This window comes from Morus notabilis, unplaced genomic scaffold (genome assembly GCF_000414095.1).
Source record: "Morus notabilis unplaced genomic scaffold, ASM41409v2 Scaffold203, whole genome shotgun sequence".
NCBI classification, from domain to species: domain Eukaryota; kingdom Viridiplantae; phylum Streptophyta; class Magnoliopsida; order Rosales; family Moraceae; genus Morus; species Morus notabilis.
The window spans coordinates 125,206-147,614 of record NW_010361196.1 but is presented as its reverse complement, the minus strand read 5'-3'; the positions used below and the strand labels follow the sequence as shown (position 1 = coordinate 147,614).

The 22,409-nt window shown below is 36.1% G+C and overlaps 2 protein-coding genes across 2 annotated transcripts; both read left to right on the top strand.

Moving 5' to 3' along the window:
• The first annotated feature begins 1,172 nt into the window (after positions 1 to 1,172).
• Positions 1,173 to 2,130, top strand: LOC112091704 (putative disease resistance RPP13-like protein 1). Its single transcript, XM_024165964.1, has 2 exons — positions 1,173 to 1,334; positions 1,405 to 2,130. Exons 1-2 carry the CDS (start codon positions 1,173 to 1,175, stop codon positions 2,128 to 2,130), a joined length of 888 nt encoding a protein of 295 aa, XP_024021732.1.
• Positions 2,131 to 3,175: 1,045 nt separating this feature from the next.
• Positions 3,176 to 8,346, top strand: LOC112091703 (putative disease resistance RPP13-like protein 1). Its single transcript, XM_024165963.1, has 4 exons — positions 3,176 to 3,332; positions 6,346 to 6,626; positions 6,998 to 7,435; positions 7,519 to 8,346. Exons 1-4 carry the CDS (start codon positions 3,176 to 3,178, stop codon positions 8,344 to 8,346), a joined length of 1,704 nt encoding a protein of 567 aa, XP_024021731.1.
• The last annotated feature ends 14,063 nt before the right edge of the window (positions 8,347 to 22,409 follow it).

Genomic DNA, 22,409 nt, shown 5'->3' with positions numbered 1-22,409 from the left:
AAACTTCATCTGTAATGGTCTATTACTCTAAATATCTTCCTAATAATTTCTACTAACTAAATTGACTTAAGCCAATTTCAAATAAATTTCTAATTAAAGCAAATATTGAATATAATTTCAATGTCAATACAAATGTCATACACTTATTTAAAATAAAAAAGGCTCTAAACTGAGTGGTACAATCACTTTTTTTTCATTTTTCAATTATTTTTTCACGTCAGCGGGTTCGATCCCGTGTTATTTTGAAGTTTACTGTTCAATAAATTATGAATTTGTATAATATTATGGTTAATTTTTGGTTTAGTTGGTATTTCTAATTTAAAATATATGCATATTATAATTCAAAAGTTAAAATTTTGTGGCGTAATTGAATTTTTTCTAAAAACTTATGCATAAATGTTGTCAATTAAAAATTTCAATAAGAGTAAAATAAGAAGAAAATTACAACAAAAGTGATTTTTGAGGTCATAATATAAACGTGCCAATTGGGCCAAGCTGCCGCCACTAGGCCCAATATTGGGCTCCGCCAGTCAGTTCAATTGTAATTGCTCGTTATCTTAACAACTATATGTAAGCCTATTTTTGTTTTTTTTAAATGCTAAAATTTTCACTAAGAAATTTTCACTAATTTACGTGGTAGATTCTTCTACTTACGTGTGGAATTAGGCTTCTTTAGTTTCCAAAAGAGAACTATTTTTTCTTTTACTTTTTTGCTAAAGACAAAAATAGAAAACACTTTCAAATTCTTCTTCTACCTTCTACGAAAATGCAAATAAGTAGTTTGTTTTCTTCTTTAGATATAGAAACTGTTTCTGAGTCTCTTGTATCTGTAATTCTCCGTGGAAAATTTTCCCTTAAACAATCATTGAAATTCTTCCAGCCAAAAAAAAACAAAAAAAAAAAAAACAAAATGGTTGAACTAATCGGAGGAGCTGGGTTAGTTCTCCTTTTTTGTTTGTTTGATAGAACACTTAATTCTAAAACCTGAAATGTAGGGATAATATTAATAATTGGGTACCGATTTAGTTCTTGTAACATTTAATTCTTGTAAGCCTTATCCATATTACTTATTAGCTCTATCTTGTGATATTAATAATTGGGTACCAATTTAGTTCTTGTAACACATTGCCAAGCTCCTCTCTGAGCTAAAAATAACATTGTTGTCTGCTAATATGCTGTTCAATGATGCCGAAGAAAAACAGCTCAAAGATCAAAATGTGAAGAAGTGGGTTGATGAGCTCAAAGAAGTTATTTACGAGGCAGACCACTTGATGGACAAAGTGAATTATGAAGCTTTGAGAGGCAAGATTGAAGGAGACGAATCTGGAAGCAAAGTAATTAAGTTTCTTAACTCCATCCCAACAATGTTTGGTGCATTTGAGAGAATGCGTTCATAGGTTAAAGCTTCTTTTGGATAAAAAAGATGTGCTTGGTTTGAGAGAATGCGTTCGAAATAGACCCCCGCAAAGATTGCTTGCTCCTTTGTTGGAGGAATGTGATGTTTATGGAAGAGAGGTTGATAAAGAAGCTATTGTTAAGTTATTGTTGTCGGATGATGCAAGTGGGTGTAGGATATCTGTGATTCCAATTGTGGGAATGGGCGGTGTTGGCAAAACTACTCTCGCTCAGCTTGTTTATAGAGATAGCAGGGTCCAAGAACATTTTGATTTGATAGCCTGGGTGACTGTGTCAGATGACTATGATGTTTTGAGAATAACAAGAATAATTTTGGAGATGATCACGTCTACAAAATGTGATGTGGAGGATCTATATCAGCTTCAAGATGAACTGAAGAAGGCTCTAATGGGGAAAAGATTTCTTTTTGTTCATGATGATGATGTTTGGAATGAAAATTACAATCTTTGGGATCTCTTAAAAAGCCCTTTTCAATTTGGAAAGCGCGCAAGTAAAATAATTATGACAACGAGAAGTAAAATTGCTGCATCAAAGATGGCAAATCATCAAACTTACGACTTACAAACAATACCATATGGTGATTGCTTGCGGTTATTTGCAAAACATGTCTTTGACGACTTAGAGTTTGACATACATTCGGAGTTGAATGAAATTGGGACTGCAATAGTTCTAAAGGTAGTTTTCGGGATGTCTTCCTCCTTAATCTTCAGTTGATAGTACCCAGACCTCAAATCAATTTTAGAGTAATACTGTGGTCTACACAACTGATCAAATAATTCATCGATCCTCGATAGTGGGTATTTATTCTTCACAGTTACCCTATTCAATTGACGATAGTCAATGCACAACTGGAAAGATCCGTCGTGCTTCTTCACAAACAACACCGGTGCACCCCACGGGAAAGTATTATTCCTTATATACCCCTTTTCCGCTAGCTCCTCGAGCTGCTTTCTTAATTCTCTCATTTTAGCAGGTGTCATCCATTATGGAGGAATATAGATAGGTGCTGTTCCCAGGGCCAAATCGATGCAGAATTCAATTTCCTGATCTGACGGTAAACCGGGTAGCTCATCAGGAAATACATCTACGAATTTATCCATCACAGAAATTCCTGCACTATCTCCAATCACCTCGGGTTCACCTTCTAGAGCAAGAAGGAAAGAGAAACAAGCGAAGTTCCTTCGTCCCCCGACACTGTACCTCAACAGTCGTTCTTCCAGGACTGGGTTCATGTCCGCTTGATAAGTGATCATCACTCCGGAATCAGTCATCAAAGTCACTCTTCTACAGTAGCAATCAACAATTGCACCATATTTTGACAACCAATCCATTATGAGTACCACATCAAACAAACTCATCGGAAGGATAATCAAGTCAGCTCTCAATCGCTCACCCCTAATCGTGATTTCAGATGATCTACACACACTCAACACCTCCACACATCCCAGTGGGGAGTTCAACGTCATCGGGACTTCTAAGTTCTCAGATTTTAATTTTAACATACGTACAAAAGAACTTGATATAAAAGAGTGTGTAACACTAGTGTCAAACAACACATGTGCAAAAGAGTGAGAGATCAGAATCATACCCTCAACCACCGTGTTGCTGGCCTGTCCTCCAGAACTACCTCCGGTCAGGGTATACGCTTGTCCTTGCGTTTTTCCCTTTCCTTTATCACTAATATTGGGCCGTTGTGTCCCTGGCCTATATTGTTGTGGCGGAGGTATCTACACTGGTCTTGGCGCCTGAGGCTGAAACTATGAATATTGAGGCAGACGGTAGGTTGGCACATGAGGGTATGACATCGGCGTTGGTAGCTGTGGCTGATAAGGCGGCACAAACTGCGGCGGTCTTCCTTGACTGTAAGAAGCCTCACTCTGAGATTGTTGAGCCGGCGGTTGATTCTGATTTGGACAGTTCCTTCTAATGTAGCCAACTTGTCCACAATAATGACACTTGAGGCTGTAGGGGCCACTCCTATCACTTCTAGAGGAACTACTGCCACCACTGATCATTTTTTCGCTAATCTGTCCCTGATTGCAGTTTCTTCTACCACTCTGTTGTGGCCCACCAGAAATAGAAACTCGACCAGCTGCTTCCTTGCTTTGCTGATAAGCCAGATTGTCTTGTTCCACGCTTGTAGCAGCAGCCACCAAATCCCAGAAATTTTAAATTCTTAGAGCCACCAAGGGTCTCCTGATAGAATTCTTGAGGCCCTTATCAAATTTAAGACATCTGAGGTGTTTAGACTCCACCAAAGATGGCGTAAAACGGGATAAGTCATTAAATTTGGCCTCATACTTCCTCACGGACATGTCACCTTGAAGCAAGGACATAAACTTCATTGCCTTCTCATCCCTATAGCTATGAGCGAAGTATTGTTCATTAAAGAGAACCTCAAACTGTTCCCAATTCATTTCCGCAACATTAAGTTTTCTTCTTACTTACTTCCACCAAGTACTCGCTTGGCCTTCCATTTTGTACACTGTGAATTCCACCCATTATTCATCAGGCACTCACATAGTATTCAAGTGCTTTACTATGGAATCAAACCAGAATTTCGCCTCCTGGGTGTCCTCCCTCACTATTGAACGTGCGGATTGGTGCACGTCTAAATTCTCAAAAATAACCCTGCTTCCTATCCTCGGCCAGTCGCTCATTCTGAGCTCGAGTGGCCATTCCTTAGAAAGCAGCATACATGGCATCCATGAACTCCTGGTTTTGTGGTGCCGGGTTGTTAACCGACCTACGACGCGGCGGCATCTCCTTTAACTGAAAAGAAACTAGACTGTTCAGTGGATTCCTGATGTCACACATGTATGTATAATCTTGTGGTTTCTTAACCTAGGGCTCTCATACCACTCTGTCACGCCCCGAAGCAGGGGTCGGTGACATGGAGCTCGATTAGGGGTTAATTGCATGATAATAAAGGAAATTCCTAACGAGCCCCACACTCAATTAAAATAAATTACATGACTTATCCATAGGATCTCATTACCGAACATACATGACGAGTAAAAAAAATATTACACACATCATCCACAGTCTATAAATCTAAATATTAGAGTTTACAAATTCTTACATTTATCCAAGAGGATGAACACAATCCTCTCCAGCCCAAGATGGTAGCAATCTAACTCAGTTACTCCGCACCGCTTCTAGAATTTCTTAGGAGGGGTTTAATATATATATAAAATAATAAAACATGAGCGAAAGGCCCAGTAGGATATAATTTGAAATAACTTTATTAATAAATGAATAAATAAATAAGTGAGTAGACATTCAGTTCCAACACAACAACCGGAACCTCACATCCTTTTTCTCAAAGGAAAATATAACTGAAAATCACCGTATTACAAGCATCAGCAAGTAATTTATACTGAGATAAATTACTTACACATCCACGTGCACAAGCCACCCAAGGATGCACTCTCCACATCTTATCTTGGCCATTAGCCAGTTTACCGGTTCGCAAGATCTCTTATCTTAAGAAATCATTCATTAAACTTTCTGAATCGTTTATTATAATTCCCACGAACTACAACAAGCCATAGGTCCCATGAACTACAACAAGCCATGGGTTTCATGAACTACAACAAGCCATGGTTTTCAAATATTTTTCTTTCGCAAACAAGCCCCTTTCTTTAAAACATTTGTGAGGCCAAAACTCTTTTAAAATCAGGCTCACAAGGAAAAAGGGGAAGAAATCCTACCTCACAAATATCAAACCTGTGGCTAGCGTTACTCTATTCCGGCTTTCGCTTCCTCAAAGCCTCTCATTCCGAGTCCTCAGCTAGCACTAATGCAAAACAACACTTTAGGATCCCAATCTCATTCCTAAAGTAATTCAAACTCAATTACATCCTTTTGATTTCCTATTAGTGTGCATTGACTCAAATCCAAGTTTCACAACCGATTTTTATAATCAGTTTGGGGGTTCTTTAAAGATCGAAATCAAGTTCATGGAATTGGTTTCCTATTTAATTTTAGTTTAAAATAAACTTTTTAAAGAAATTTTGACAGCATGCCGACGTAAATAGGAAAAATGCCAAACCTGCAATTCAAGTTCAATTTCAAAATAAATTCTCCAGAATCCATCAAAACCAGTTTCCAATCAACTAAACAAGCCCAATAACTGAAAACCTCCAAATTTCAATTAATTCTAACAACAATTGTTCAAATCCAAATCCTAACTCAAAATTATTCAAATCTAACCAAAATTTCAAATTCTCAAACTAATAACTCAAATTCAAGTATGGGTTTTCAAGAAATCCTTATCTCAAAGGGATTGAAAACTGTTTCTCTCCGTTTCTCTCATTTTCGTTCATTTTTTTTTTTTTTGCTTCGGCCAAGATCAGCCGAGAGAGAGAGAGAGAGAGAGAGAGAGAGAGAGAGAGAGAGAGAGAGAGGGAGAGAGAGAGAGAGAGAGAGAGAGAGAGAGAGAGATCCCGGAGGAGGTTGACCGGCGTTGAAGAAGAAAGGAGAGAGAGGGCGGCGGTGGGAGAAACCAGAGGAGAGAGAGAGGAAAGGAAAAGAAAGAAAGAGAGAGAGAGAGAGAGGTCTGTGGGCAGCCACGGGAAGAAAGGAAGAAAAAGGAAAAAAAAGAAAAGAAGAAAAAAGAAAAAGGAAAAAGAAAAGAAAAGAAAAAAATAAGTGTCCAAATATTTAAAATACAGTCCAGAGAATGTGTCTACACACACTTCTAGGAAAAAATATAATTACTGAAAATATTTAAATTCCTTGGAAATATTTAAATTTACAATTCAGAAACATTTAAAAATCAATAATTGATTAATTAAACCGGATTAGGCACACTAATAAATCTTAATTACCTTAATTAATCTCATTTAATTTTTCGGGGTATTACAATATTGCAAAGTGATATATGGGAGTTTCAATTTCAATATAATCATGACAACATTCTTCCAGCTTTGTGGTTGAGCTACCATATTTTACCTCTACATCTGAAGCGGTGTTTTGGTTACTTCTCAATATTTCCAAAAGGTTATGAATTCCATGAAAGTGAAAAAGAGAAAGTGATCTTGTTGTGGATGGTTGAAGGCATTTTGCAACCCGAAAATGGAAAAAGAATGGAAGATGTTGGAGAAGAGTACTTGAATGCTTTAACATCAAGGTCATTCTTCCAGAGATCTAGTTGGAATGAATATAGCTTTTTCATGCATGATCTAATGCGTGATTTAGCTATGCATGTATCAGGTGAATTTTGCTTTATATCAGATAACTATAATGGTTTGCAAAACCTTATGAGAAAAACCATCCATTTATCTTATAGAAAAGAATCTAAAGACTTGATTGAATTAGTAGGGTTGTCGAAAACCATTTGTTTGCGCTCTTTGTTAGCTTTACAATTCATATGAATATATTGAGTCAACAATACAGCAAAATGTCCTCGGTGAAGTATTGCTAAGAGGAGAATGCTTAAGAGTACTCTCTTTATCTCAATCATCCATCACCGAGTTACCTAGCTCCATTGGCAATTTAAATCATTGAGGTACTTGGATTTATCTTGGACAAAGTCAAAGAAGTACCTAGTTCAATTTCCATGTTGCACAATTTGCAGACACTATTGTTGTCGGGTTGTAAAGAACTTACACAGTTGCGAATCGACATGTCTTGCTTAATCAGCTTGCGGCATTTTGACATAAGTGGGACATGTTTAAAAGAGATGCCACTCCAACTTTCCAGTATCAAAGATCTACAAAGTTTGAGTGATTTTGTTGTGGGTGAAAATAATGGCTCTAGCATCAAGGCGTTGGGAGCATTGCAGCTTTTACATGGAAGTCTTTGCATTTCAGGCCTTGAAAATGTTGTGGACATCGGGGATGTTTACAAAGCAAATATGAAGAGCAAGAAACATCTTACCAAACTAATTTTGAGATGGGATGGTGAAACTGATGATTCATTGAAGGAAAGGGAAATACTGAATGCACTCCAACCGCACACAAACTTGAAGGAACTCGATGTCATTGGTTACAGAGGAACAAGATTTGCAGACTGGGTAGGGCATCCTTGTATTCTAACTTGGCGAAAGTATCCCTATTCAGATGTGAAAATTGTTGTCTATTGCCACAAGTTGGACAGCTACCTTCCCTCATAGAGCTTGAAGTTGTGGAATTGAATGAATTGGTTAGCATCGGTGATGAGTTTTGTGGTACTTCCTCGATCCCTTCGTTTCAATCCTTGGAAAAGTTGTCATTCTCTGGGATGTTCAGGTGGGAGAATTGGTCAATTACTAGAACTGATCAAAAAGAGCCGGCTTTCCCTTGTCTCAAAGAGATTGATTTGCAATGTTGTTGGAAGCTAAAGGTGGGATTACCTGATGCTTGCCTCCATTCCTTGAAAAAAATTGCATTTTGGTTTTGTAATGAAATGCAGGCTGTGTTTCCAATAAGTCAACACATTGACAGTGCATATCCCTCTCTTGAGTCCTTGTTCATATCTTGTTGTTCAAGAGTCGAGACATTTTCAAGAATGGGATTGCCCTCAAACTTAAAACAACTTCAGATTCAAGATTGCAAAATGCTCTTTGCAAACCGCATCAATTGGGATCTACAAAGACTCTCCTCACTTCTAAGCTTACAACTCACAAGATGTGAAGAAGTGGTGGATTCTTTCCCAGAGAAAGGGCTGCTTCCGACCGCATTGACTTCTCTCGAAATCAATAACTTTCCAAACCTTAAAGGCCTGAACGGAAAAGGCTTTCTGCATCTCACATCCCTTCAGCAACTGGCTATCTGTAGCTGCAAAGAATTGAAATGCTTGCCAAACGAAGGCCTGCCACGCGGTCTTTCATATCTGGATATTAGTAAATGTGTTCTTCTAAGTCACCGGTGCCAGAGAGGTGCAGGCGAAGATTGGCCCAAGATTTCCCACATCCCTCGAATATTCGTCGACTGGAAAAGAGTGTGATAAGGTATTATGCATTGTTGTGTACTTCTAACAAAATTTTCTCTTCTTTTTTTTTTTCCCCTCTCTACTCCCTACTACACTTGATTTTGACTTTGTTGATTTCCATTTTGTCTATGTCAATCTGTTGGTTAGTTTGTTATTTTTTCTTCTTCAATTGTTGACTCTTGACATTTTGTTAATGTTTTGGCATGCAGAACCAGTGAAGATGGCAGGGCGTTTGCAATGGGAAATGAGAAGCAGGGTTGAAGATGTATTGTATGTTTCCGCTTCTTTGTTTTGTGAGCGTGCTTTCGTGCGCTTAGGTGGGAAAAGTTATTCTATTGTAATCGTCCTCTGTTTTAAACTTGTTAGATTGTTACATTTTCTTTGTTGGAGTATGGAGAGTGTTAAATCCTCTTTTCAAGGCCTTTCAAGGCTTTACATATGGAAAAATAATAATAAGGAACCATTTTTTCCTCGTCAATGAGGAACGATCCGTCTGTTTAAATTTGTTGGATTGACAGTGGGTCCCCTATTTGATTATTATGGGTTGGTGTGCGACAAGGTTTGAGAAGAGATTGAGGGTTCGATCTCGTATTTTATTTATAAAAAAAAAAAAAAAAAAAAAACTCTAAAATTAAAAGGCGGGCATCTTTTTTTAGTATTGCTTGCATCCATCTTAAATAAGGAAATATTTCATGTCCAAAAAAATTAATAAGGGAATATTTATGGTGCGACACTCTATTTTACTCCACTTATTGAGCAGGTTTTCAAAACGTGTTTGATTGAGATCACGGTTAAGAAAACCTTTAGGGCTTATTTTTTTACATGACTTGAGTTTTGATTTGAGTTGTGTATGTGAGAGAACAACACTATAATAAAAAAGTTAAATTTAAATTTTTATAAGAGAAGACACTGTAGCAATATGACTTGAGTTATTAAATGAACATATCCTTAATATTTATACTATGTTTGGTAGGATGGGTAGAAAAGAGTAAGGAAAGAGAAGTAAAATACCTAGGTAAATGAGGTAAAATGGTTTCCTCTCATGTTGTTTGGTAGAAGAGAAATAAAAGTGAAAAGAAAATGTCAAATTTAAAGTATTTTACAATAATACTCCAATACAAATAAAAATATGATGAATGATGAAAGTTAAAATTATTATTTTACATCTTATTTTTTTGTTAAATTTTTTCCATACTCTTTTCTTCCTAAGTTAGAAGAATTAAAAATTAGTGGGCCCATGAATTTTTATTTTCCTTCTTTTCTCATTTCATCTCTATCAAACAGCTTAAAATTTAATTTTCCTCTATAAAATCCTTACTCTATTTTCTTTTCTCTCTCTTTTCCACCCTACCAAACACACTGTTAGTGTTGCTCTTTTAATTGTGGGTCCTTTGGATAAATAGACTAAGTAAAAAGTGATTTTAAGTAAATATACTCAAAAAAAAAATTTGAGTAAATAGACCAACATCCACATCATCCATTCCACGTCAGCAAGTATGTTTTTAGGAGTTTCTTTCTCTTCCTCCTCTTCCATTTCACGTCATTTTCTTCTCTCAGCCACCATTCCATTTCTTCTCTCCTCTTCTCAAGTCCTCGTCGTCGTACAACCTCACTAACATTTTTATCTTGCCCATTCAGTGCTTTTTTCTCGTCCAAAACGAAGTTTGAAGAAGAGCTACTAAGGTCTCGTTCATTTCACCGATTCGAGTTTTTAGTTTTAGGTTTCTACAGTAAAAAGCTCTCAGAAAATGTCGCATCTAACTTTTTCTGCTACAGTAAAAAACTCTCAGAAAATGTCACATCTCAGCTCGAATTGAAAACTCAAATCCGCGAAGTGAACGAGGCCTAAGTAAGTCTTTCTTTTTCTATATCTCTCATGGTGTTTTATGTTGTTTTTCATATGTTTTTAAGATGAGAATGTAGTTAAAAATGTTTAAAAACCATTAAAATTGTAATTTTAGATGGAAAAAGATGGGTTTACATTGTCTAATATGAAGAAGATATGCTGGGTTTAGAAAAAAAAAGGGTATGAATCTCAACAGAAAATCTGCCGTGTGGTCGGTTCTTGGTCTGTTCTTGGTATATGTCTGTTTGTGGTCTGTTCTTGGTCTATTCGTGGTCTGTTCTTGGTCTGTTCATATTATATGGTCTGTTCTTGGCCTGTTCGTGGTCTGTTCATGTTCTACTGGTCTGTTCTTAGTCTGTTCATGGTCTGTTCTCATTATAATGGTCTGTTCGTAGTATGTTTGGTTTGGTTTGATGACATATTATTATCTTGATTAAATTTTTACAGTTTTAAATCTAAATAATGGCTTAGTGGAGGATTTTTTCTTACATTGGAGGAAAATGAGACGAGAATGAAAGTTGTTGGGTGTGGCATACAGACTGTAATTTGATTGGCAAATATATGGATGAGAAGGATACTCTCGAAACCTTTGTTGATAAGATTTGCAGAAAATGTGGAATTGATGGATAAAAACATTCCTTCGAGTTATCGTGGGTACCGAATTTAAATCAGAAATCGTTGCCCGTTGTAATAAAAGATAATGATGATTTATTATTTTTCAGGGATATATCTCACGAGGTACCGCTACACATGATAGTGGATGAAAAGTTTGTGAATGCAGAAGAAATTAGGAGAAATCCTTGGCATGACGATTTTTTTATCGTGATTTTATGAGTATTGTAAGTACAGATGAGTTTTTGACTTGTAATAATATTCCACCACAGTCGCAACTACAACTAGAGTCACAGCCACAACTAGAGCCACGACCACTTGCCATTTTAAATGAAGTAGAAGTTACTGGTCCTTTAGTTTGTATCGACCAGACTGAGTTTGGATAATCTCATGGATCTACCTTCAGTAACGGATCTAGTTTAGAAGTTGGTCAATACTTTACAAGTAAGAATGATTTGAAGGAAACGCTGCATTTAATAGCTTTAAAGGGGATATTTGAGTTTCGAACAACAAAATCAAATAAAGACGTGCTTGTAGTAGAGTGTGTGGATCCGAAGTGTGTGTGGCGTATTCGGGCCTGCAAACTGAGATTATCAGACATGTTTGTAATCTGCAAGTATAATGGTGTTCACTCTTGCTCGTTAGAAAAGCGTTCAGTGAAGCACATGCAAGCAACGTACTCCGTTATTGGGAGTTGCATGAAAAACCAATTTATAGGCGTCAAACAGGGTCCGGTTCCCAAATCAATTCAAAAATATGCCCGTGATGAATTTGTGACGGACTTCAGTTATTACAAAGGATGGAAGGCTCGTGAGCATGCACTTAAACTTGTAAGAGGTATGGCCAAAGAAACCTTCATGAAGCTCCCATCATCCTTTCATATAGTGTCTCTTACTAATCACGACAGTATCACCAACATTTATTTTGATGACCATAACCATTATATATATTTTTTCCTAGCATATGGACCTTGTATACGAAGTTTTGGTTGCATGAGGAAAATTATCAGTGTTGATGGAACGTAGTTGAAGGGAAATTCAGAGGTATATTGTTAGTTGCCACTGCACAGGATAGTGAACGTCATTGTTATCCCATTGCATGGGCCATTGTAGACTCAAAGAATGATGCATCCTGGACATAGTTCTTCTCGAACTTGAAGGAAATTATCAATGATTCCGAGGAACTAGTTTTTATTTCTAATAGGAATCTACATTAGCACATCACGGTTGTTGCACATGGTATGTGTCGCAAAACATCAAGAGTACTTTCAAATGTAGCGATGTTCAGCCATTGTTCTTTAAAATAGCTAAAGCCTACCACATTTACGAGTTTTATGTTTTGTTTGATGAGTTGTGTGCAAGATATCCCAGTATTGTCTGATACCTACAAGAGCAGGTTCGTTTTGAAATGTAGTCTCGTGCTCATTTTAAAGGAAATAGATATAATATTATGACTACAAACATGTCTGAGTTAGTTAATGCAATGCTTAAAGATGTTCGAGATTACCTTGTCATTGCCCTCTTGAATTTTATACAAGCGAAGATGTCAAAGTGGTTTAATAACAGGCGGGTCGAAGCTTCTAAAACTAAAATATTATTATCACCAAGTGTGGAAAAAACTCTTCGTGAAAGGCACAACAAAGCGGGATTTCTAATGGCCACAAGACTTAATACTGTTGAGTTCCAAGTGACAGGTGGAGAGACTATTGCAATTGTCAATATTGGAGCAAGGAGTTGCACTTGTCGTATGTTCGACCTTGAGCAGATACCATGCGAGCATGCAATATCATGTTGTAGAGAAGTAAGAATATCTCTCTATAATTTATGTTTAAAATACTATAGGACAGAAGTTTGGGCTCTTGCATATGCTGAGACAATCTATCCTGTGTCGGATACTTCGCAATGGGATATTCCGAATGATGTAAAGGAAGTTCACATTCTACCACCACGTGTTGTACCAAAAAAGGGTAGGCCAAAGCAAAAACGCATTCCCAACATAGGTGAGTTCACACGAAGGCAGAACCGATGTGTTAGGTGTGGACAATATGGACACTATCAGAACAAATGTAAAAATGCACCAAGTACTCATGAAAAAAAACAATATTGTTTTTGACAATTCAAATATTATTATTGGCGTTGCTATTTAAAAAAAAACGTTATATTCAACAGATTATTTTAGCTTTAGGGAAGCTTGTAATTATGGAGAAATGATACTGGTCGGTGCGAAAATAACACCTATTTTCTACTCACAATTGTACGAGGTCGACAAGTAATAAAGTAGTGAGTGAGTGTCGTGTCCCACGAGTATTGTGTTCCTAAAGTCTAGCTAAGTATCACAACTAGAATAACCCAGTTTTATCTAGACAAGTCTAATCATGAGAATAAGATCAATCAAAACAAAAATAAAATGCTAAACTAATTAGACGAGCAAATTAAACAATGGAAGAAACTTTTGGGATCGAAGGGGGCTCTAATGATAAGGCAGCTAGGGTCCTTGATTTCACCTTGCCCAATTATTCTAATCCTTTTTAAGGCTATTGATTTCTCTCAAGCCAAACATTAATCATGAATTTCCTAAAATAATCCAACTCCCTCTCTCGAGTGCTGAGTCAAATATATGCAAAATCACCTAATTAATATCCCTATTAATTAAGTTAATTGTGCATTCATTAAGCTTTAATTCATTTGTGATTACCTAGCTCATATTCATCTCTCGATTCCAATACTCACTAGGTTGTGCTCAACAAATCCCAACATGTGCAAGTGACTCTCTCAAGCCTAAATCCACATATCTAAATCTTCTAATCAATCTTTCAATTTATTAAAGCATTAAGCCAAGAAGAGCACAAATGTTTAGGCATGAAAAACATCAAATAGCATTAAATATTCATAGCATAATCGTAGCAAGGTTACATCAAGTCCCCTAGCATAAAAATCTAACAACCCATCAATGTAAACTCAAATATTTTCAAGATTAAACAAATATGAAAATACATGATAAATCCGCAAAAATAGAGAAAATACTAGGTCTAAGAACAAGAGAAAGGGAGAGGAAGAAAAATAAAACTCAGTGTAGTCCAGCTTCCAATCTCTTAGAGCTTCCTCTGATTCCCCAGAAAAACTAGGGTTTTTCTCCTCTCTGTCTGCTGCCCGAAAAACTAGGGTTTTTCCTTTTTCTATGTTGTCTCCAAAACTCTCCCCTGCTCTCTCTTTTTGCCCAGCCAAATTCTATATGCCCCGAAAATGGCCTCAGCTCGCCAGAGCCCTCAGAGCGCGCGGCCGCGCGCTTGGGTTGGAGGAACAGCGCGCGGGCGCGTGCATGAAGTTGGAGAACAGCGCGGCGGGCGCACTGGTTCCCTGATGTGGGCGCGCGCTGGAGTCGGGCTCCTTTTGACGTTTTTCTTCCAAGTGATCCAATTCTTCTTTGTTTACCTGAATCACTCACAAACATATTAAAACAACCTAAAAACTTGAAGATATTGCAAATTATTCAATTTTAGGACATTAAATAAGTGAGTTAAAACTCACTCATCAGATACCCAAATTTTTAGAATAGAACACATAAGTATAAGAATAGACCATGACCACCAGACCATGTTTGGGACAATTAGAATGAGAACAGACCACAAACAAACCACTATTTGAAGGCCAAGATACCATTAAAAGAGAAAAAAAAAAGCGTTACTAAAAAATACAAAAATACAAAAAAACAATCAATTTATAAAAATGTATAATTAAACATGATATAAAACAAGACCAGACCACTAACAAAATGACCAGACTAAGAACATAATGAACATACCACAAACAGTCGAAGAACAGAACAACTAAACAACAATCAGAACAAGAACATACTACAAATAGACCATGAACCGACCACTCTTGACTAAGAATAGACCATGATGATTTTGTTAATTTTTTAGAAAGCTTCATACATATCCCAATGAATAGAGAAATATCACATTTATAAAAGAGAAAAAAATGCATTATTAAAAAATGAAAAAATGCAACAAAAAAAAAAAAAACCCATCAATTTATAAAAATGTATAATTAAACATGATATAAAATAAGACCAGACCACTAACAGAATGACCAACCCAAGACCAGAATGACCAGACCATAAACAGATCAAGAACAGAACAACAACAACGATCAAAACAAGAACAGACCAAAAACAGACCACGAACCGACCACTCTTGACCAAGAATAGACCATGATGATTTTGTTGCTTTTTTGGAAAGCTTCATACATGTCCCAAATAATGGACCAGTTGCCCATTTATAAAAGAGAAAAAAAAACGTTATTAAAAAATACAAAAAATACAAAAAAAAAACATTAATTTATAAAAATGTATAATTAAACAGGATATAAAATAAGACCAAACCACTAATAGAATGACCAGACCAAGACCAGAATGACCATACCACAAACAGATCAAGAACATAACAACCGAACAACGATCAAAACAAGAACATACCACAAACAGACCAAGAACAAACCACGAATCGACCACTCTTGACCAAGACCAGACCACTTAAAGAATGAACAGATAGGTATGAAGCTTTTCAAAAAATCAACAAAATCGTCATGGTCTATTCTTGGTCAAGAGTGGTCGGTTCGTGGTCTATTCTTGTTTCGATCATTGTTCGGTTGTCTTGTTCTTGGTTTGATTGTGGTCTGGTCATTCTGTTCTTAATTTGGTCATTCTGTTAGTGGTCTGATCTTGTTTTATATCATGTTTAATTATACATTTTTATAAATTAATAGTTTTTTTGCATTTTTTTCATTTTTTAATAACGCTTTTTTTCTCTTTTATAAATGGGATATTTCTCCATTGTTTGTCACAGGTATAAAGCTTTCTAAAAAATCAACAAAATCATCATAGTCTATTCTTAGTCAAGAGTGGTCGGTTCATGGTCTATTCTTGTTCTGATCGTTGTTTGGTTGTTACGTTCTTGGTCTATTTATAGTCTGGTCATTCTGACCTCGGTTTGGTCATTCTGTTAGTCGTCTGGTATTGTTTTATATCATGTTTAATAATACATTTTTATAAATTGATGGTTTTTTTTTTACATTTTTTGCATTTTTTAGTAAGGCTTTTTTCTCATTTATAAATGAGATATTTCTCCATTATTTGGAACATGTATGAAGCTTTCCAAAAAATTAACAAAATCATTATGGTCTATTCATTGTCAAGAGTGGTCAATTCGTGGTCTATTCTTAGTCTGTTTGTGGTCTGATCTTGTTTTGATCGTTATTTTATTGTTCTGTTCTTGGTCTGTTTGTGATATTGTCATTTTGTTCTTGGTGTGGTCATTATGTTAGTGGTCTGATCTTATTTTATATCATGTTTAATTATACATTTTTATAAATTGATAGTTTTTTTACATTTTTTTATTTTTTAGTAACGTTTTTTTCTCTTTTAATTGTCTGTTGGCCTCCAAATAGTGGTATGTTTGTAGTCTGTTCTCATTCTAACTATCCCAAACGTGGTGTGGTGCTAATGGTCTGTTCTTACACTTATGCGTTCTATTCTAAAAATTTGGGCAGCATTTCCCCATAATTATAAGCTTCCCCAAAGCCAAAATAACTTGTTGAATACATTTTACAAGCAAAATAACATTTTGTATACATTTTACAAGCGAAATAATATTTTGTATACATTTTATAAGCAAAATAATATTTTTAATTATATTATGTTTATATACATTTTTATGTACAACTCACGGGCCTTTTTAGCTTGTACTCGCTCTAAATTCTGGCTGCAAGCTCCAACCGGTACGTTTCTACTTGTTCTTCAGTGATTTCTTCTAACGAGATTTTACGGACAAGGTATTTGATAAATTTGTATGTGAAAAGTCCGCAGTCACCCGTTCTGAGGTTGTGAACCAACGACTTGGGACGAAAGAATGGTCACTCACTGTCGAGTTTATCGCCCAGATGGTTAAATAAACCTATGTACTTCAAGAACTTGGGCATCATGACAGAGATATGCTCCACATATTTTTGCATCTGTTGATCCCTATACATCTTGACATTGCAGTCATACGTATTTATGTTGATTTCAGATAAATCAACATAAAGGGCAACCTAATGTTTATCCTCAATGTTAAGAGGCATTGTGAAACCTTGCGCGTCATCTCATTTTTTTCTAATTATGCGCTTTTGTCCACCGACATAGTCATCTAGGTCGCTATCAAATGTATACTCTACCAATTTTTATTTGTTGGTGAAGAATCGCCCTCTCAATTTTTGACAGAACACATCGTCTAGGATGATAATATTGTCAATGAAGTCTCCTTCATTAGCCTGTGACCTTCTCATCGATAGATGACCCCATGCCTCGTCAATTTGTTGTAAGTCATAAAAAATGAATTCAGTATAATGATAATGGTATGAAAAACAAGAATGTAAATTTAGAAAATATGTTGTGATTACTTATATGTTGTGATTACTTACTTCACTATACAGCCATTCACCTGGCTTCAAGATGACCCGGAAGAAGTCCTTCTTCCAATCACCAAAACTGTACTTTATGAGCTCAGAGTTTGTATTTGTATCAGCGAACCACTTTTTGAAGGCCTCAATAGCATCTTTATAGGTCCACATCTTCTTCATCACCTTACGCAGTGGATCTGTGTAAGGCGACTCAAAATACTTGCTGGGCCTTTTAAGTGGCTTTTCATTCTTGGGTTCAGACTCTGGCTCTGACAAGACCTATGGCTCCAGTTGTTCCTCAGGCCATGGCTAAACTTGTGGCTCCGGTTGTTCTTCAGGCTTTGACTGTGGCTGTGGCATGTCCTCACGATGTTTTTGTGCTAGACGTGTCATGTTGTCCTTTATTTCTCTAACTGAGTGGTCTAATGAGTCTAACCATTTCTTGATGGCTTCAAAATGTCTACCATTGTACTTTACCATCCTTTGATAGAGTATGTCAAGTATGTAATCAATAGACATACCATCCTGGGGACGAGGTTGTTGTTGTTGTTGGGGATGAGAATATTGTTTGGGAGGCTTCTACTATTGGACATTTACACTAGAGTCCAAAAATGATGCAAGCTGGTCAATCTCTGCATCTTCTTGGTCAACATAAGGTAGATACGACCTCAAGCACATACTACTCATTTCCTTCTTAGTGGGATAAAGAATTGGTACGACCATTCCTTGTATATTAAAAAAACATACAATGAAAGATTATTTAGGTAGATCATATTGTAAAAAAACAAATATGCCTACTTATTAAATAATAAAAATACCTATAAACACAGTGTATTCAAACCCTTACCTCGCCACTTTGCATGAGGTCATCTATCTGTCCAATCTCAACCAAGGAAACTCGGTGTGTTTCCCATTTGAGCATTCTGGGAAGACGTCTAACAACCATCTTTGCTAATGTGACGGCGATGGTTGGAAAAGTTTCGAATGCCCAAACCTGCGTTAAATAAATTTTCTTAAGACTAGTAAAACAAAAAATTATGTATAATATACTATAAGGCCATGATTAAAAATTATACATATAATTGTACGACGTACCTAGTAGGCCCAAGAAAACCCGCATATTGAGTAGGTTTTCTTGATGCTCTTGTTGCGTCCTTTCCGAACCCATTTCTGGAATTTCTCTTTAAGGTTCTTCCTCAAAGACCGCAGAGTCCATTCAAAAGACTCCCTGCCCCATGGATAGCTATCAAAGAAATCTAAATCGTCGATGTACGACAGCCACTCCAGTGGGACGATCTTCTTCTCGTCCACAAATATTAATACTTGTGCTAAAAAGTAAACGATAGCAATCTTTGCTTTATCGCTACCTTTTATCTTGTTCTATGTGAGCAATTTCTTTAAATTAGTAACAAGTACTACTTAGGCCTTAAAATGTTCCAACAACCTCAAGTTCTTGGAAGATTTCAACACCACGTTCGGCTCTGGAATTTTCCCGCATTTCAATCCAGTTATTAGAGCAAATTCTCTCATCCTGAACCGAGCTAGCTTTCTGTTAACTAGGAACCACAACTAGGAACCAAAAGTAGAGAGTATGTCAATATTCCAAAATACATCATGTTAATTTTACCTTATAACCTCCAAGACCTCCATCCTTGACTTATAGTGATCCTCACTGGAAAGTACTCCTGCTTACGATTCATGACCGTCCTTAGTTGTCCAATCCCAAGAAGCTTATCTGGGTTGTACTTCGGGAGGTCATTCTGAAAAAAGAAAAATACATTGGTCAGAATCGACAAGAACGACAGAACCGACGAGAACTACAGAACCAGTCAGAACTGACCAAAATCGACTAGAACTGACTTAGAATCTACCAGACCCGACTAGAACCGACCTGAACCGACCTTGAACCGACCTAGAACTGATCGTGTACCAAAATTGACTAAAAACCAACTATGAACAGACCACAGACAAATCATAATAGACCACCATGAACATACACTAATGTATATTCTTGTTTTCTTACATTAAGTTTTTGTTCTTGCAAAAATGTATTAAAAAAATAAAACAAGAATAAAACCTTAATGTTAAATTAAAGAAGGTTCACCTGAGGGAGAATAGATTCCGTTGCCTCGTCGACAGGGGTTTGTGGAATGGCTGTCTTAGTTGAGGAAGAAGAGCTGCTTTGTGATGCCATTTCAGTCGTGAAAGTCATCGGTGGAGAGGTCTAGCGGCGTGGGTGGTCTGGTCGGCGTTCGGGAGGGGCGGTCGGCGTTCGGGAGGGTCGGTCGGCGTTCGGGAGGGTTGGGTCAGAATTTTGGAGGGTCGGTCAGTCGACATTCGTGATGGTCGGTCGGCGTTTGTGAGGTCAGTCGACGTTCGGGGATGGTCAGTCGGCGTTAGGGATGGTCGGTCGGCTTCGGGAGGGTCGGGTTGGCGTTCTGGAGGGTCAGTCGGCATTTAAGGATGGTCGGTCGGCGTTCGGGATCGTCGGTCAGCTTTCGGGGATGGTCAGTCGGCATTGGGGATGGTCGGTCGGCTTCGGGAGGGACTGGTCAGTGATAGAGAAGAAGAGGAAAGGAGGGTTGGTCGGCGAGAGAGAAGAAAGGAAAAGGAAGGTCTGTTCAGTTCTGAGAGAGGGAAAAATTTTTTAAGTAATCTTTGTATCATGGGTCAAAATGAGGTCTATTTTTTGACACGTAAGATACACGTTAAAATTTTTTGTTATAAAAAAAAGTGGTTTAGATCTCCAATTCATGTTTTCTTCTAGTCTCTTTTGTCAAATTTTCTCTTTAATTGTATTGACGAAATTTTCGTCTCTCAGATGGGTAAATCTACCAAGTATGATATGAGAACTTGAAAAGAGTGGAATTTTCTTTTTCTTTTTCTGGGGGTAGTGAGAGAGAAAGGAGGGGGGAAGATATGGGAAGTGAGAAAGAGAGGAAGATGACTTCACTGCGGCAGCTTATTATTGGATCTCCCCGTCAGAGGCAAGTTAATGTGGCTTACTGATTGAGATAAGAGAATCGAAAAGGAGATGATGGAGCTATCTTGCCTCAAGAACGAAAAAGCTAGTGATTGATCGGAGTCAATCACTGATTGACCGGCCCTGCGTGCGGTGGTGGGGAGGCCGGCGTAATTCATCTCCGGCGACAAGCCAACAATGGTGAAGATCCGCTGCCTTGCCGGTGATTCCTTGTCGTGGTTGCAGACCCAGGATGAGAGAAAAACGAAGAGGGGAAGAACAACGTGAATATTTTCGGTCATTTATTTAATATTAAGGTCTCGTTCGCTTTGCGAATTTGAGTTTTTAATTTAAGTTGAGATATGATATTTTTTGAAAATTTTTAACTGTAGTAAAAAAAGTTAGATGTGACATTTTTTGAGAATTTTTAACTGTAAAAATTTAAAATTAAAAACTCGAATCGGTAAAATGAACGATGCCTAAAAATTGAGGCCAAATATTTTGGATTGAATGTAAATTCGACTATCCAGCCCAAAATCCCTTTTTAATTCCTCCAAAAATTTTCCCTTATTAATTCCTCCAAAATTTAGAAGACTTTCGGAAAGTTTTTTTTTTTTTTTTCCTTTACTTCTGGAAAAAAAAAATGTTTGGGGAGATCTCTTTTGAACAATATTTTTGTTCACACCTCTACAAGAACACCAAGCTTCATTTTCACAGTAATGTTTTCTTATTTTGCGTCATTTTTGTTGTCTATTTTTCTTTCCCATTTCCTTTTCCAAAATTTAGAAGAGTTATTTCAATCGCTTATCAAAAAAATAGAAAATCTCGAAATATTACTCACGATTCATGATATTTAAGTCATAATTAATAACAATACAAGGATATATATTAGATAGTTGGAAGGTGCAAAATATGTTTGTAACCGTGGCTAATGCGTACGTAAAATCTTTTTTTCTTTTCTTTAAAAAAAATTTAGCTAATACAACATTTACTAAAAAAAAAAAAGCTCTTTATGACATTAGAAGAACACTTTCACATGTTTTTTTTTTTTTTACTTTACTCATTTCACAACTCAAGCTACAATTTAAATTTTATTATTATAATATTTTTCTCATAAAAATTTAAATTTAACATTTTTATTACAGTTATTTTTTTCTCACGTACAACTTAAATTATAACTCAAGTTATAACTTAAGTCATGAAATAAACATAAATTTATGTTTGTTAAAGTGACCACCAATTAAGACTTCATTTTAATAGAAATAAAAAAAAATAGAAAAGTTGGAATACGAAGTGCATGTTTGGAATTGTTTTTGAAAACAGTTTTCATGTATTTTGATAAGCAAAAAATGAAAATGAAAACGAAACGACGTTTGTTTAGTAAATGTTTTGAAAATGAAAATAGTGAGAATGATTTTTGTGAATGAATTAGAAAACAGAAAAAATTTGTTTTCACTTTTCTATTTTATTTTTAATACTTATCAACTACATTATATTATATTAATTAATAATTATAATCAAATACGATTTTATTTTTTTTATTATACTCAAAATAATCTTTTAAAAAATTAACCAAACGTAATTTTAGAATCGATCTTAAAATAATTCTTAAAACAATCTTATTTTTACTTTTTAATGAAAATAAAATTATTTTGAAACACAACTGATGATTTTAGCATTAGTAATTATGGCAAGGTTCACGATTCAACCAATGCAACCTCATCTCGTACTGTTGGATTATAAGGTCAACACGTATTTTACTTGTTTCACCAGTGAAGTCAAATAAATTGTCGCACCATAAAAGACTCTTAAATAAAAGTTCTTTTGTGGTGTGGTAAACACAATTAAATTGTGAGTTGATTTAATGGTTTTTCCTAACTTTTTTTTCTCTAAGGCTTAGTTTGGTAATACTGTAGATTTAAAAAAAAATATTTTTAGCTGTGCTGAAAGAAAAAGCTATTGTTCCAAGAAGCAGTTGAATGTTTGGTAAATTGTAATTATAGTAGCTGTGCTGGTTCCAAAATCAGTAAATAGCGTTTGGTAAATTTTAAGGTGGAATTGTTGTGGGTATGTAAAATGACTAAAATAGACATGATATGAAATTTAAATATATATAATTATTTTTTGTATTTAAAAATACTTGTTTAACTTTAAAAACACATAATGTTTTGATTTTGAATTTTTTAACAATAAATTTATGATAATTAATTCTTTTTTTTTT